We start from the raw sequence: 18315 nt of genomic DNA, 5'->3' as shown, positions 1-18315 counted from the left end.
GCAGTATAATTACTGAAACTAACTACAGACATTGAGAGTCCAAATTTGCATTAGTACTTGTAATTGTACAACTAACTGGGAAGAAGATAGAACAAAATATTCAGAGTCTTGCTTTTCTTTTGAGTAAGTTGCTATCAACTAAATATTGAGGAAATAAAAAAAGAATTTCTCCCAGGGGACAGTGTTCTTCCCATTTCTGACATAACTAGTGAACAAAAGTTTCATGAACCAGGGCTCACCAAGCTCATCTATCTGCTTCAAAAGCTCCACAGCATCAAGTCCCACGGAGAACTTCACAAAAACTTGCACAAAGGGGTTCCTCAGAGTATTCTAACAAATAATAAGAGGAAATCTATTACAACACAAGAAGAAAACAAGGTTTATTATGTCTCTCTAACAACCACCACAAGAATTGAAGTAACCACCACTGAGCATTATCAATGCACTTTCCTCCAAAGGCCAATGTACAAATCCTTGGGAAAGGCATGGTGCACAACTAGTAATATCTTGAAAGACTGGATTTTTGCCTATGGACACAAATTGGTTAACATCTAAAGAAGCCAGATGTGAACATAATTATCAGTATTAGGATATTATATACAATTGCACAGATTTTTTCTTCATGAGTATTACATTCCTCTTTTTACAGTACGCAATACACAATGGTAAGGTTCATGTTTGAATTTTGTTCAAATGGAACACATAAAAACAATTTCTGAAGTCTACAGATTTTGACATCACAACTTATTTATATTCTAGTTCTCCTTCTTCCCAGTACCCCACCTTTTCCAGCTCCAGGTTACCTTTCAATAAGGTGGGGATGAATGACTCATCTCATCAAAATAATCAATCAATGTTCTCATAATATCATGTTATTATAAGTGCAAATGCATGAACATGGAGAAATAAACTGATGGCAAAATTTAAATTAGTCCATATTCAAGGAAATGTGACTTTCTAAAAAAGTAGCTTTAAAATATAAAGACTTTCATAGCTATCTTCCAAATTAGGAGATATAATTTCTATCACTGTGGAAGAACTAATTGCTACTCTTTATTGAGCTCTTACTATGTGCAGGATACTATCTTCTAGAATTTTTTTCTTTTTTTTGTTTTTTGACAGGCAGAGTTAGACAGTGAGAGAGACAGAGAGAAAGGTCTTCCTTCCATTGGTTCACTACACAAATGGCTGCTACGGCCAGCGCTACACCGATCTGAAGCCAGGAGCCAGGTGCTTCCTCCTGGTCTCCCATGAGGGTGCAGGGCCCAAGCACTTGGGCCATCCTCCACTGGCCCCCTGGGCCACAGAAGATAGCTGGACTGGAAGAGGAGCAACCTGGACTAGAACCCGGTGCCCCAACCGGGACTAGAACGCAGGGTGCCGGCGCCGCAAGCAGAGGATTAGCCAAGTGAGCCATGGCACCGGCCTATCTTCTAGAATTTAATTTGACTTTCTCATTTAGTTTTCAACAACATATTTAAATAAATACTATAGGTGACAAAGCTAGTGCTAAAGAAGATATTTAAGTTTTCCAAAGTACACACAAGTAATAAAAAGGGCCAAAGAGAAAGATGAAGAGAGGGAATTCAATTGAATTAAAGGAATGTTTATTTATCTGAGATGTAATTTCATGGCTGTGTTTTTATGTGAGCTAGGCTTCCATTGGTTTTCCTTTCAGAGCACAGTTGAGTACCACTCATTACTCATACTTACCAATTTCTTTTGTTTTATGAACATAGAGATGAATAATTAAGAATAATATATATTACAGAACATATATAAATAAGATTAATTTGCTAGTTCCATAGCTTTTGAGGGTTCTACAAGTAGCTTGTAGCATGCAGACTGATGAATGCCATAGAGCTACATGCCATGATAATAGAGTCCTTTAAAATCTATTTACCAGGAATTGACTTGTGTGTCCTGGAAAATTTGAATCAGGTTATTACTAACAAGCAAAGCATGATGCTAGTTGCAATTCAGAGATGATCCATTCTTTCATTATTTCTTTTATAGTCTAACCCATGGTATGTAATACACCAATTTCTAAATGCTTCCAAACACATGGTCCTTGCAAGTCTGTGAAGTAACTATCAATGGTCTCATTTTAGAGATTCATAAACTGCAACTCAAGTACTATAAGTTGTTTGCCTAAGGGCTCACAGTGGAGAACCAGGTCTGGAAAGGTTGGCTTTTCAAATTCTGTACATATTTACCTAACATTTTGCTCAATAACAAAAAACAATAATAATTTATTTAAATCTACAATAGAACAAAGATATGTACATCAGATAATGCTCCCTTTATGAACATGGTCACAGAGATTCTAGAAAATGTACTCTGGAGCAATCATATAAAAAGCATGTCCTTTCTTAACTCACTACTTTAGATAAAAAAATTTCCTTACTAAAATAGTATGTAACTTTATTTTTCCTCTTCACAGAAAAAAATTTTTAGGAGAACAGGGCAATCTTACATTTAGGGAAGTACATATGTCAATAAAGTACTATCTAAGGAGGCTTTGTTTTCTGAAACTTACTCCAAAAGGTCATTTAAATGGAGTATCCTTAAAATTAGAACCAAAATGTAATAGTAAATTGCAGGGAAGATATTTAAGGAGAAGTTTTTTTTTCTATTTTATATTTATTAAATGGATTAATTCTATTTTAGAAACTTATTTTGTGTTTTTTTATAATAAAATTTAGGTTGTAATTATAATTACACTAATTGATCATGAAAACAGACTGAGTAAAGCATCTTTACAATGCAATTGTTCAGACAATTTTGTGATACAACAGCCTTAATTCAACTCATATGTTTAACTTCTTGATATAAAGAAGGATTTTTTTTTTCCTAAAAGTTATAGGGCTTCATCAGTTTTCCAAGGGCCTCTCTTTGGTTATCATCATTGTTGCCAAATTTCTTTTTTTTTTTGTTTTGTTTTGTTTTGACAGGCAGAGTGGACAGTGAGAGAGAGAGACAGAGAGAAAGGTCTTCCTTTGCCATTGGTTCAACCTCCAATGGCCGCTGTGGCCTGTGCACTGCGCTGATCCGAAGCTAGGAGCCAGGTGCTTCTCCTGGTCTCCCATGCGGGTGCAGGGCCCAAGCACTTGGGCCATCCTCCACTGCATTCCCGGGCCACAGCAGAGTTGGACAGGAAGAAGAGTGACCGGGACAGAATCTGGCGCTCCGACCGGGAATAGAACCCCGTGTGCCGGCGCCTTAGGCGGAGGATTAACCTATTGAGCTGCAGCGCTGGCCTTGCCAAATTTCAATTCTCCCATCCATAACTAAGCTAACTCTGATGCTTGAATTTTACTTGTCAATTGCTTTGTTTTGGGGGACATTTCCCCCATGCTAGTTGCAGCATCTTCAGAACACCCTGAATCTTTTATAAGAATTGTAAGTCACACTTTTCAACCAATCTTCATTGAATTTCAGTTGAAATTCAGTTGAATTTCTGAGTTGTCAGACCTTTAACCTAGAGTGAGCATAAGGATTAATTAGGACTAAATTTTGAAAGGGTCAATCTGTTAGAATACTTTTGCCAGAAATGACAAAGGCTTATGTGGCCTTGAGCTTGACATACACTTGATGAGAACACCATTGTATAATATGTTAAAATAAATTTGTAATTTGGTAATATATGTCATATATAAACCAAAGAAGTCTACAGAATATTGGTATTTTAGAAATTCTAGTCCAGTGAATGTAGCAAAACATAATTTAAAAGAGAGAAATGAATAACATAAACCTATTATTGTAAGATTTTACTTTTGGAAAACTGATTCAGTAGATGTATCACCAGTTTAAGTTGTAAAATGTTTTATCTCTAAACCACAGACTGAGGAGCTGCAACAGGAGAGGTGAGGGTGATAGAGGATGTTGAGTGACAGATCCTTTCTCCTATCTCACATCTGATCTCTGGAGAAGAGGCAGTTTTAATCTGCTGAATATGGATTCTAAGTTACTACCTGCCCATTCAGATAATGAAGGAGATTAAAATCTCAAAAAATTATAATTCCTTCTATGGTGAATGACAAAGCCATCTCTTACCTGGAGCATTGGAATTGCTTGGTTTAACAGATGGAAGGAATTCATGAAAATTGGCGACTTATCCATCCACTCCTGAGATTTTTCTCTTAATTCTGCCAGCTGCCTCAGAGTTACATTAGACTTAAAGACAAAGAAACAAAAGAAATCTAGTCCATTAGTATTTTTCCTGTATTATAAAAAAGTATCTTACTGTTTTGTTACATAACTTAAAAAAGTTATAAATAGTAGCGTTAGTAAAAAAGAAAAAAAAAAAGGAATTTTCCACATGGTCAAAAGTTCTAAATGACAGCTTTTCTAAGATTAAGATCATTTATAAAAATTTTGGAAAATGTAGGGTTTGCTTCAAGTCCAAAATAAATTTACAGCCAAAATGAATGCATGCCTTCTGGAGTTCTCACAACTTCTTCATTTTACCCACACTTAATTTTAACACTAAAGAAATACCCTAGTTCAAGTAGTTCATACTATGCTGGTGGGAACAGATATATTAGTCTTTTGTGGAAAGCAATCTGACAACAGCTATCAAAATAAACTACAGTATCCTTCAGTCTCTCAATCCTGAAAATTCATTACTTTGAAATAAAAACACCACTATGCAAAACTATATTCACAAGATTATTTGTGGTCACATGGTTTGCATTAGCAAAAAACAAACAAGCAAACACTAGAAACAAAGTGAATGCCCAACAACTCAGGATTAAATGAGAGAATTCCATATTACAAAAATACAAATTGAAATCTTCAAAAATAATGAATTAAACTGTATTTTTAGGTTGCAAAAATTTCTACAAAGTATTCTTTTGTGAAAAAAGCAATATGTAGAAAATAATTGTAATGCAACCTCATTTTAATAGTGCAAACAATGACTCAAGAACTTGCTATATGAATATGTGTACAGTATAATAATCTATAAGGGATTAGAGGAATGATATTATAGAAATATGCATTTTTGAATACCAAGATGTTAAAGGGAAGAGTAGGAAGAAGAAAGGGGAAAAAGCAGAGGTGAGAGCCAAGCACAAAAGGAAAAAAAAAGAGTGTCTTAGAAAATAAGCATGTGTATGACTTCATTTGTGTGAAATTTCATAGAAGTGTATAGTTAATAAAGCAAATAAGGTGTTGCATCCAAAGCAGTAAAATTAAAGAACATTCACTGTTAGCTTCTTGTCCACTTTTATACAGACCTAAAATGTTATGTTCACATAAACAATAATTGAATGACCAAGTAATTGTAAAGCAGATTTTTTTTCATTTTTCACTCTAATTTTAAAAGCATTAGGTTTGTAATTCAAATATGTAAGGCCAATTTTAAAAGTGAGAGAGAAATGCTATTATGGCTAAATGAAGTTGATGAGAAATATAATTGATGTCTTTATCTATACTCATATTTTATATGAGATATTAAATTGTACAACCAAATATGAAGTGAAGAATCCATTCTTCAGGGATTGTTTTGTTTAAACCAGTTAAATAATGAGCCCGCCTTATTTTTTTTTGTTGCCATTATTTGAAAGTTATGTGTCAGTTCTAGAAAACTTTTACAGTTTTTGAGATAAATTGAAAAATCTAAAGTCTTGTTTTGATTAACCTCATTCTCAAAGGTCAGCATGGTTCATTTCTCTTCAAACATCTGCAACTCATTCTACACTGCCACATCGATGGCAGAAGTTGAGAATTAAGAGTTTCAGAAAACCAAGAGTAATAATGATAGTAGGTAAGATACAAAGATAATAAAGTCAGCAAAAGTAAGTCTAGAAGTTGACTACTTCAGTAATCACTTTAATGCTGAAAATAAAACTTTACATTATATTAGTCATACCTTTTCCATGATTGCCTTTGTAATTGGGTTATATGGGGCATATAAAATCTTTCCCAACAACATAGGTTTCAGGAAAGCCCAAATCACAGGTCCAGCTGGCATATTAATGATGTCTTTATAAAGGGAGAAGCAAAATGGTGCTGAGAAGAAAAAGTGAAACAAATCCATGTAATAGATGTATTTCAAGTGTATTTCCTCATGGTAAATGAGCTTATTATTATTACTCCCAAAACACTTGATGTAGCTCTTCCTTTATAGCCGCCTGGTATCAAAGTAAGAAAGCATAGTAACAAATCTTTTTGAGATGAGAAATAAGCAAGCCTAGGATAAGTGGTGGATATTTTTTCCAAGATGAGATAAGACCATTAAGATTAAAAATCTCTTTCAGATTGCTTCCAACATAACCTATTTCTATCACTGATCATATCACTAACCCATATCCATTTCTGCCATTTAATTTTCTAAAAATGCATGGAAACCTACTACTGGGACAGTACCAGTTACAAGAGTGGTTCAATAAATGTTTGTTGAATGAATAAAAAGATGAATAAATTAGTCAATCCAATCACTCTATTAAGCATCCATATATCTGGAGGAGCTCCACTAATCACATTTTAATCTCAAAGTTTATGGAGTAAGTTAATGGCTTTGATGTGTCACTAAATGCTTATAGTCCTGCTATATTCATGCAATTCTGCTATATCTGATATAAATTTCTAAGCAAAAAATATTGACCAAACAGATTCAAAGCAAGTTTTTTAAAATTATCTACTGGCAAAAAAGGCATAGTAGTTAAGACTAACAAATACTAAATATAGTCATACACCACTTAATGTTTTTGTCAATGTCTGCTTGCATAGATAAGAATGATCCCATAAGATTATACCACCCAATGATGTCATGGCTTTCTTAGTTTATGTAAATACACTCTATTGTGTTTGCACAACAACAAAATCGTCTCAGCACATGTTTATTGAATATACCTCTATTGTTAAAGGACTCATGACTATATAGTATTGTGGTTAAGAGGATAGGCTTCCAGCATACTGTCTGGAATTAAATGACAGCTCTAAGGCTATACTTTCAAGTTGATGACTGTGCCAAGTTACTTTACCTGTGTGTGTCTCTTTTCCTCTTACTAAGATGGATGTACTATGGAATTTAACTCATAGGGTTGCTGTGGAGAGCACATGAGTTAATTTATAAAACATGCCTGACATGTGGCAAGCGCTGTACAACTATGTTCTATTTTTATTCTTGGTAAAAAAAGTATTACTTCATTTATCATAAAATGGTAAGACAGAATAGACAATGTTCTTGTAGTCATTAAGACAAACGATCGAGCTTATTTTGAAGTATACTCACTGGTATGTATGGGAATTCCATACTTCGAAGCAATTTGTTCTTTACTTAATTTGTAAGTCAAAAAATCCTTGGTATGATTGCCTTTTGGCTTCTGGGAAGAGGGCAGCATGGCAGTTAAATAATCAGTGGTAATTCCTTGGGAACACAAGGCTTGGGAGATGGTAGTAAATGATCCTTGTGGTGTACTCATTCTGTTGCTTCTGTACATGGCCTGTAAGAAAAAAAATCCATAATTTATTCACATTATGGGAGTTATAAATACTACTAAAATATAAGAAGAAAATTGGATAATATTTGGAGATAAAAATCTGTAACTTTCATGATTCCTTTAAAATTTGTATCCCCAATATAAATGCAGAATGCTAAGCTTCACCAATTTCAGTGGCCAAAAATGTTGCAAGAGTAGAAGAGTTTTTTAATAGGTAATTTTTTCCAAGATGTTAAATTGGTAGCTAAATGAATTACAACTCATCTTAAAAGTGAATATGAAAGAAGAAATTTTTCAGCAAAAATATTACTGGTAACTTTTCTACCTGTGTTAACGGAACACTTCTGGACAGATGCATTTGTCTCAGGGATCTTATTTTGTCTAGCCACGGATGTGTGCCAGAAGCCATCTGATTGAGAATTTCTTTCAGTCTTATGAAGAGTTCTATCATTTTTTCCACAGGTTTTTGATCTTCTCTAGGAAAAAACACCTAACAGAATAAAAATAAATGATTGATGTAGAGAAACCCTCATGCATTGTTGATATGAATATAAAAAGGTACAATCACTTTGAAAAGTTTATTAAATAGTTAACATAAACTTACTATACAACCTGACAATTCTATTCCTAGATACTTGCTTACAAGAAGTGAAGACATATGTCCACACAAAGCTTCATATGCATTGTTCATAGCAGCATTATTTATCATATCCAAAAAGTAAAAATAACCCTAATAAACGGGTAGCTAAATATTTGCTTTAAAGGTAATACTACTTCACAATAAAAGGAAATGAGATTCTGATATGTGATAATATATATATATATATATAAACTCAGAAACATTAAATAAAGAAGCCAGACACAAGAGCTGATGTAGTTTCTAGAAAATTCTTCAAAAAGCAAATCTACAAATAAAGGCAGTAGATTAGAGGTTGCCTGGGCTAGAGGTTAGAATGAGCACTCATTGCAGATGGACTCAAGGTTTCGTTTTGGGGGTGATAGAAATGTTCTAGAATTAGATTGTGGTAATAGTTGCATAGTTTTCTATTTTTCTTTTACTAAAATAAGTAATTTAATTATATACTTAAAGTGAGTGAATTTGTAGTATGTGAAGTATACCTCAAGTAAGCTGCAAAAATTCTTTTAAAGTCAAAAAGGCAAATGTCAATTATGGAATTCTTCCTTTATATATGTACTCTGATATCATATGTGTTCCTAAAGATAAGAAAAACTCTGACAAAAAGTTCAGTGATTTATGTCTTACTAATTTAATCCAATAATATTTATGTACCAAAGAAAGAAATATGGAAAATGTTTGAAAGTAGACAGCACTGTGGTGCAGCGAGTTAAAACCATGGCCTGCAATTCTGCCATCCCATATGGGCACTGGTTTGAATCCTGCCTGTTCCACTTCTTTGCTAAAATGCCTGGGAAAGCAGCAGAGGATGGCTGAAATCCTTGGGCCCCTGCACCCACGTGGGAGATCCAGAAGAAGCTCCTGGCTCCTGGCTTTGGATCACTCAGCTGTGGCCATTTGGGGAGTAAACCAGTGGATAGAAGATCTCTCTCCTTCTCTACCTCTCTCTAACTCTGTCTTTCAAATAAATCAAATAAATCTTAAAAAAAAAAAGTTTGAAAGTAATTTGATCCTTTAATTCATTCACTTATTCAACAACAAAAAAAAAACCATTCATTTGGACAATGTTATATTTCTAGCATGGGTAAGACAATTGATATATATTGATGCATAAGTTGGCATTATCTCAAAAACTCAGGAAGTTTTTGATTTAATAGAAAGAACAGATAAAAATAAATGGGACAGGCCAGCGCCATGGCTCACTAGGCTAATCCTCCACCTTGCGGTGCCGGCACACCGGGTTCTAGTCCCGGTCGGGGCGCCGGATTCTGTCCCGGTTGCCCCTCTTCCAGGCCAGCTCTCTGCTGTGGCCAGGGAGTGCAGTGGAGGATGGCCCAGATGCTTGGGCCCTGCACCCCATGGGAGACCAGGAGAAGTACCTGGCTCCTGCCATCGGATCAGCGCGGTGCGCCGGCCGCAGCACACGGGCCGCGGCGGCCATTGGAGGGTGAACCAACGGCAAAAGGAAGACCTTTCTCTCTGTCTCTCTCTCTCACTGTCCACTCTGCCTGTCAAAAAAAAATTTTTTTTTCAAAAAAAAAAATAAATGGGACAAACTTTTTGGATATTATTTTTACTTTTGGATATATGGGAAACCTACAAAGGTAGAGTGAGTTCAACTAAAATGTGGTGTATGGCTATAATGTAATACTCTATTGCCTTTAACAGGAAGGAAAATCTTCATTTGCAACAACATAGGTAAACCTGGAGTATATTATGCTAAATGAAATAAACCAGGCACATCAAGACAAATGCTGCACAATCTACTTTATAAGTGGAATCTGAAAAAATTGAACTCACAAAAATAGTAGAATGGCATGACCAGAGGCTCAGTGGAAAGGACAAGGAAAGAGGAGATGGTGGTTACAGGGTGCAGAACCCCAGTCACACAGGAGCATAAGTCTCAGAGATCTATTGCAGAGCATAATGACCACTGTTAATCCTGGATTGTATTTCAAAATTGCTAACAGAAGAGATTTTGAACATTCTCACTACAAATATTTCAATGAATCAAGGGGCCTTTATGAGGTTTTCATACTAGCCGGAGTAGACAGAAAATAAACTTAAAACACAAAAAGCCTTAATAAAGTATAGCATATTCTGAAAATGTAATAGAAAACACAAAAACAGGGAAGGAGGTTTGGGAGTGCTGTAGAGCCAATAGGGTGGGGCTTACTGAGCAGGTCAGTGGTGAGTGACAACGAATGGAAGGCCATGAGAAGGGTGCCCGTGCAGTGGTGCCAAAAGCAGCAGTGGGCCCAGGAAGTAAGTAAGTGTGAAAAGGTGTTTTAGAGATGGGGAGTAATTACATAACTAGGGCCCTTGTAGGATTTCAGGTTTCCTTAGATAAAATGGGGAACCGCTAAAAGAAAGGTTCTGAGCAGAAAGGTGACACAATGTGACTTAAATTTTCAAAGGATCACTGTGGCTGCTTGTGGTGACCAGGGCAGTGGGGGACTAGTGTGGAGGAAGGAAGACCAGTTAGGAGACAATTGCAGAAATAAAAATGTGAGATGATGATGATGACTTAAGATGGGATAATTTGAAACTACTCTTAAAACATTTTCAGCCTCTTCACTTTAATATCTCAGCAGCATAATTCAGCCATGCTGTTTCGGATTTTTCTTACTTTAAAAAGAAAAGCATTTTTTCAGTGTTTTAAGGACATGTAAATATCTTTAATCCAATTATAGATTTGGGTGAACATTGGTGTTTTATTTTTCTATATTTGTATTTTCTTTCACTTGTTTATTAAAAAGCATTTATACAGCATATGTTTATTGCAACAGAGTCACTGCTGACTTTACTATATCCTAATAATGTCCATTTGTTTTGTTCTACTGGAAAAGTAATGGTAGTCTCTATTTAAATTGATGAAGCAAACACAAACTTTATTTTGAAACCTCCAAAAACTGTTTTTGACTTAAAAACACTTTCTTCTAATCTTTATTTTTTTATCCTGCCAAATTAATGCCTATTCACTGTAAATAAAGCATTACAGTGTTTGTATTCCGCACCCTAATAACAATATATATTAAATTTAATTCCTGGTTTGTATGCGCATGGAGTTAATAAGGCAATAATGTCAGTTTTCTCATCTATAAAATGTGCAAATTCGCAATATATGATCTCTGAGGTCCCATTTAGCTCTAAAATAATGCTATAATTCCAAAAAGCTGTATAAATGAATCTATTCTCTATAGTATCAGAAGGCATAGATGTGTAATTAAATATTTTTGTACTAAACCATGAACATAAACATATTTCACCTACAGCAACTTGCCTTGTATGTGAAGTTGTAAATGTCCAGGTAGTGCAGGAGAGTAAGTCCGATGAGGTAAGACTGGCGGGCTCTCTCGGGAAGAGGCAGGCTACAGAATTCCTTCATTGCATCCTCTAGTTTGGGATTGGTAGTGTTAGTTTCACAAGAATGCAACCAGAACACTTGAGAAATAATCTGAAAGTTGGAGGAAGAAAAATATTTCATTTTTGAATCATTTGAGGGTCACATGTCCATTTCAGGGGATTTTTGCATACTCTAAACTTTTAAATAGTACAAATTATCTTCAAGAATCAATAACTTTTTTATTTAAAGCACTAATTACTATTAACAAAACTGTGGAGAGCCCATAGTTCACTGGAAAGGTTAAGAAATAAGGTAGAAAAAAAAGAGATGGTGTGGCCAGTCTGAGTTTTCCCTTGATTTCTTGCTTGAATGCTTGCATGAATGATAGACCAAGAAAGAAAATGGGTTTGGAGGGAGTTTGGTGAAAATACTAGTTTAATATTCAAACTGCCTTTAAAATTTTACTCTCTGGAATGGGCATTTAGCTTAGCAGTTAAGACACCCATGTACCAAATCAGGGTGCCTGGTTTCAATTCTCGGCATTAGTTTCTGACTCCAGTTTCTTGCTAATGCAGACCCTAAGAGGCAGTGGTGATAGCTCAAGGAATTGAGTTTTTGCCTCTCATGTGGGAAACATGGATTGAGTTTTTGGCCCCTGACTTTGGCCTTGAGCCAGCTTCAGCTTTTGGATATATTTGTGGAGTGAACCAGAAAATGGGAGGGTTTCTCTCTCTCTCATGTTCATTTTAATGATCATTCAAAATTGTCTTATACAATATATTGTGGGTCCAAAGATAAAAAAAAAAAAAGGCCAGAATCACACAACAATGTGAATCACCCATCATGGATACTGATGCTTATACAGAGTGATGTATGACTATGGGAAATAAGATGTTATCTCTATTGCCACCAAGTTGAAATAAAGAAAAAAGCCTATGAAATTCAAGTTAGAAATTCTTTCTTATTTTTTCTTAAAAGTAGTAAGTCTGTACACTCTCCATTTAGGTGTTTTCACTTGCTAAAACAGACGTGCTCTTCAGAAAGCAAAAACCTAATTGCTGTTCTTAGACTCAAATAAGCAAAATGTGAAATCAAAAAAAAAAAAAAGGTGAACAAACATTTTTTGCTAGCATGAGAGTAAGAAACGTGAAGGCAGAGCAGTTTTAATTTTTGTATGGGGGAACCAATTAAAATGACAAGAGTAAACAGACATTTTCCAAAAGAAGCCTTCAAAGCTCTTTATAAACTTTATCTCATATTGGAGAATAATTGGGCTGTGCTTAGAAATGACACACTCTGTCACATGTACATTTTGAATGGAGGAAACCTTAAACTCTGCAGTCCTTTTGGAAAATTTCTGTGACACTTCCAGACAATGGACTTGGAAAAGGAATAGGCATAAGACATTTCCAGTAGAAAACCCCATTATCAGCCTAGGAGGAAATGACATTACTGATTTTCACACCAAAAAGTGTTTACTACAGTCAAAAACTTACCCATATTTCCCTTGGCCATATCTATTTTATATACTATGCCTTATCATGGGACTTCTAAAAATAAAATGAATATCCAATTTTGTTTTTGTTTCAACAAGTAGTAAATGGTTTCCATGCAGTTTTCCCCAATTAGTTAACTGATGTTTGACTTCAATCAATACCATTTTGATAGGGGCATAGTTACTGTAGAGAATCTGATCATGATAATGCATATAATTCTTTATTGATGGCACTGAGTGTTCAAGAAAGTTATCTGGAGGTAAAGGAAAGAAAAAAGAAGGCAAGGGATCAGGGGAGTGGGGGGAGGAAAAATAATGGGAAATGAATAATATTCTTGCTTTGGAATTTCTCTTCTATCTTTGAACAAGAATGAAGCCTCTAGTTAGGGGCAGGGATGAGGAGCGATAAAGTTAGATTGGATAATGGCCACCAAAATACAGTTAGATAGAAGGGATAACGTCTAATGTCTATAGCACAGTAGGATGACCATAATTTCCAACAACATATACATATTTAAAAATTAGGCCAGCGCCACAGCTCACTAGGCTAATCCTCCGCCATGCGGCGCTGGCACACCGGGTTCTAGTCCCGGTCGGGGCGCCGGATTCTGTCCCGGTTGCCCCTCTTCCAGGCCAGCTCTCTGCTGTGGACAGGGAGTGCAGTGGAGGATGGCCCAAGTCCTTGGGCCCTGCACCCCATGGGAGACCAGGATAAGTACCTGGCTCCTGCCATCGGATCAGCGCGGTGCGCCAGCCACAGTGCGCCGGCTGTGGCGGCCGTTGGAGAGTGAACCAACGGCAAAGGAAGACCTTTCTCTCTGTTTCTCTCTCTCACTGTCCACTCTGCCTGTCAAAAAAAAAAAAAAAAAAAAAAAAAAACTAAATAAGAGGAGGTCAAAGGCTCCAAATACAGAGAACTGACTGTGTTTTGTGGAGATGGAAATGTTAATTGCCCTGATTTGATAACCACATATTGTATACAAGCATCAAATTGTCACATTGCACTTCATAAATGTTTCATTATTAGGTATCAATTGAAAATGAAATTTGAGGGCGAACATTTGATATAGCAATTAGAGTGCCACTTGGGGTGTCTGCACCTCATATTAGAGTACCTGGGTTCAATTCGTAACATAGACTCTGACCAGCTTCCCACTAATGCACACCATCAGAAGAATCAGACGATGATTAAAGTAGCTGGGTCCTATCTCTCCATGTGGGAAACCTGGATTGAGTTCCCAGCTCTCTGCTTTGATCTGCATTTAGGGAGTACACCAGCCAATGGGATTTCTCTCTCACACCTTCTTTCTCTTTCTCTCTCTCTCTCCAAATACATAAAGAATATAAAAGTAATAAAAATTAGGTTCCTTTACAATTTTCATGGAAAATTCACCAGATTGACATGAAACTTCTTACTAAGAAGCACTCAACAATATGTGCTATTGCAGCTCAACTCACAATAGCTAAGATATGGAATCAAACCAGATGCCCATCAACTGATGACTGGATAAAGAAATTATGGTTTAGGGGCTGGCACTGTGGCTTAGTGGGTAAAGCCACCGTCTGCAGTGCCGGCAACCTATATGGGCACTGGTTCGAATTCCGGCTGCTCCACTTCCCATCCAGCTCTCTGCTATGACCTCTCTCTCTCTGCCTCTCCTTCTCTCTCTGTGTAACTCTTTCAAATAAATAAATAAATCTTTAAAAAAAGAAATTATTGTTTATACACACTGTGGAATACTACATAGTGGCAAAAAAAAAATCCTGTCTTTTGAAACAAAATGGATGCAACTGGAAACCGTTATAGTTAATGAAATAAGCTAGTCCTAGAAACACAAATACCATATGTTTTCCCTGATCTGTGATAACTAATAGAGTACCTAAAAGATAATGCATAGGAGTGAAATTGACACTTTGAGATTTGATGATTGTTTAAAACCCTTAACTTATGAGGAACAGTGTTTTCTTCTTCATGCTATTTGTTGAACTCTTTACTTAGTATAGGGTTAATCTTATGAGTATAAAGTAAACTGAAGATCGATCTTTGTTAAAATTAAGAGTAGGAATAGGAGAGGGAGGAAGAAGAAGAGTGGGAGCATAGGCAGGCGGGAGGGTATGCTTCTGAATCTGTATATATGGAATACATGATTTGTATATCTTAAATAAAATTTTAAAAAAGAATTGTACCTATAAAATGCATAGTCTGATAAAAATTTTTAAAAGACAAAAATCGGCCGGCACTGTGGCTCACTAGGCTAATCCTCCGCCTTGTGGCGCCGGCACACCGGGTTCTAGTCCCGGTCGGGGCGCTGTATTCTGTCCCGGTTGCCCCTCTTCCAGGCCAGCTCTCTGCTGTGGCCCGGGAGTGCAGTGGAGGATGGCCCAAGTGCTTGGGCCCTGCACCCCATGGGAGACCAGGAGAAGCACCTGGCTCCTTCCTTTGGATCAGCGCGGTGCGCCGGCTGCAGTGCGCCGGCCACGGCGGCCATTGGAGAGTGAAACAACGGCAAAAAGGAAGACCTTTCTGTCTGTCTCTCTCTCTCAATGTCCACCCTGCCTGTCAAAAAAAAAAGACAAAAATCTGCATGGATGTACAAATACATGGCACCCCACCTCAGCTCTGTTATCAGGGATTGGAATAGCTAGCAACTTGTCGATGCTGCTGTTGGACATTCCTGTTGTTTGCTTCAGTTCTTCTTTCAGCACTTCAATATTTTTAAACATTTCTATTAGCTGACCTGAAAGAAAAAAACACACAAGAAAATTCACATTATTGGCTGTAATACCATTCCATTTTGTCCTACTAACATGGAGAAGTCTTCTAGACTAGAAAAAATTGCCTTGGTGGAAACAGAGGTCTCCCAGTTTGGGCAAACTTTGCATCTTTAGGATCTATTTCTATCTAATTTGGAGTTGTTCTTATTATGATATCATTAAGCCAAAGTAACAGATTGTTCTGGGTTATAAGTTTTCCTGAGCTGTCTATAAATCAAGGTTGACTTAAGGAAAAAATGGTTTTCTCACAGACTTTATCACATAATACACTAAATACATATCTCTTCACTTGGTTTAAAACATCACACCAATTCAAAATGCTTTTTGAGTGAGGATCATATAATATTGTCAACTTAGGACATGTTTTGATAAATCTACAACATAATGAACACAAAACATTTTTCTTTAGCTTTTCCCAGTACGCTACAGTTTATAAAATGGTTTTTGCTGTAATTTCTCATCTTTTAATAGAATGTGTTTAACTCCAAACTCTTTTAGGACACTGGTTTTAAGTACTTCATAGCTGAGTCATTTAAGCTGCAGTCAACTATATTTTTATTGTATTTTATTTGGTAGATTGTACTCTCTGTTCTGCAAATACCTTTCAATTTATTTTAGTAAGTATCCCTCATGCAAGTATACCTTCTTTATTTTTGGACTTAGTGCCATTCCAATTTTGTGACTGCCTGTTGGCCACATTTGTGAATGTCTTTCTTTTCAGTATTGAGATATTATGCAGGGAAGAAATGTATTGCATGAAGCATCTGCTCAGAATACTAATAGAAAGTTCTGACTAGAGACTTCAGTAGACAGCAGTGCATCCTTTCAATCTTTTAATCAGGTTATTCTCACAGAAGCAAATTTCATCCTTCCTCATGTAGCCAACTACCTAATATACTTTAATATATCCATGAAACAAAAGGTAAATGGTCTAACTAGTTAATTTTTGAAGATCTTTTTGCTGTGAAAACAAATTTCCCTGTTTCATTCTCTGCTGGCTTTCGGTATGTTTACTTTAGACAAATAACCATATTTGAAAGCTTCAGTGTTCTCATGTGTGAGGGCAGATAGCAAAGCAGGTTTACTGGGAACCACAGAAAGCATTCCTTAAACCGCTGCATGAAAATCACATGAATGCTAATAAGACAGCATTTAAAATATGGATGGGGAAACACCTGGTTTTTCAGAAGCATCTGCACTGTTATTGACATGCAGCATGGCTTCAATGGTCGGCATTAGCTGAGTGATATTTTCCAAGTAATTCATTTGCAATGCCTCTTCTAGGAACCTGGAACAAAACAAAAGAGAAGAAGTTCAACTAGGCATGACAATATTTTGAGAAGGGATTTCACCAAGGAAAAAGACAAAGGAAAAACTTACTGATCCATATTTAAGTTAATTTTGCTTGGATCCCCAGTCAGCAAATCCCTCAGTTTCTTAGATAAGATATTGTCATGGTACAGTAAGCTGGTTGCTAGTTCAGTGCCCAGCTCTGCTGCTTCGAGGAGTTGCACATGAAACACACTCTCTTCACAGAGGCTCCCAAAGCTCATATTAGACAGCGGGCACGATTTTTCTATTGAATTGAAAGTTTCAGACTCACAAAGAAGTTTGGTCAGGTTTCGAAGTTGAGACAGCTTTCCAAAAGGGGGAAAAAGTGGGAAACAGATTAGTTACATTATCTTATATATTTACTAGCAATAGCCAACCAAGTCAACTTACTTCAAGAAAACATTCTGCATACGTGTTTATCTAGTTGACATTTGCACTCATTTCATTACAAAGAACTATTTTCTATCATTTGCGTTTATTGTTCTCTTAAAATTTCATAAAACCTTTGGATCTATTTGATCTATCTTTCTCACTATAGAATCATGGGGTTAAGAATGTGCTAAACAAACAAGCAAACAAAAAGAATGAGAAAAATAAATACAGCCTAGTTTTATCCAGTTAAATCATGTCCATTCCTCACAAAATTAAAAACAAAGCAGTTTATAATAAAGCAATTCCACTTCTCATTATTAACTCAGAGAATTAAAAGCAGTATCCTGAAGACATATTTGAATACACATGTTCACAACAGCATTATTCACAATAGCCAAGAGGTGGAAATAGCTCAAGAAAAATTCAATCTGATGCCATTTGCATGAGATGCTTTAAGTACTCAAACTCATAGACACAGAGAATAGAATGCTGGCTGCCCTGGGCCTGGGAGGAGTGTAGAGGGAGTTGTTGAATTACAAGATGAAAACATTTCTGGAGCTTAATTTCATAACACTGTGAATGTATTTAACACAGATGAACTTACATTGAAAAATGACTAAGATTTAAACATTGCTATGTATCATCACAATTTAAAAAAATTAAGTGGGGAAAAAAAAAAAAAACAGAAAAAAGTGTGCAGTCCCATCCAACCACATTCAAATATGAGCAGGAATGTGTTTGGTTTCTCAGAAGTAGCTGCACACTTATCATTGATGTTATCTTTTTTCTGTCCTGTTGTAGATTGAGGGAAACTAGGTGCTTTTGTCCTAGGGAAGTGCTTAAAAGACCTTAAATATCCCAAACTCATAGGAAAAGGGGGAAATAGAAACAAAATAATTTTCTATTCTGT

The 18315-nt window shown here is 36.1% G+C and overlaps 1 protein-coding gene across 1 annotated transcript in view; it reads right to left on the bottom strand.

The window, feature by feature from the left end:
• ABCA12 (ATP binding cassette subfamily A member 12) overlaps positions 1–18315 on the bottom strand; it is a 183905-nt gene that overhangs the window by 65320 nt on the left and 100270 nt on the right. The window contains exons 12-20 of the mRNA XM_051848234.3: positions 17082–17338; positions 16877–16989; positions 15540–15664; positions 11369–11542; positions 7774–7938; positions 7241–7451; positions 5876–6015; positions 4057–4176; positions 240–330 (exon numbers count right to left, since the gene is read on the bottom strand). Of these exons, the coding sequence (XP_051704194.2) occupies positions 240–330; positions 4057–4176; positions 5876–6015; positions 7241–7451; positions 7774–7938; positions 11369–11542; positions 15540–15664; positions 16877–16989; positions 17082–17338 (1396 nt within the window). The remainder of the gene's footprint in view (positions 1–239; positions 331–4056; positions 4177–5875; positions 6016–7240; positions 7452–7773; positions 7939–11368; positions 11543–15539; positions 15665–16876; positions 16990–17081; positions 17339–18315) is intronic.

This window comes from Oryctolagus cuniculus, chromosome 3 (genome assembly GCF_051225735.1).
Source record: "Oryctolagus cuniculus isolate XC-2025 breed Fujian yellow rabbit chromosome 3, ASM5122573v1, whole genome shotgun sequence".
NCBI classification, from domain to species: Eukaryota; Metazoa; Chordata; class Mammalia; order Lagomorpha; family Leporidae; genus Oryctolagus; species Oryctolagus cuniculus.
Note: the sequence above shows the minus strand (reverse complement) of the source record. Positions and strands in the feature narration are given on the sequence as shown.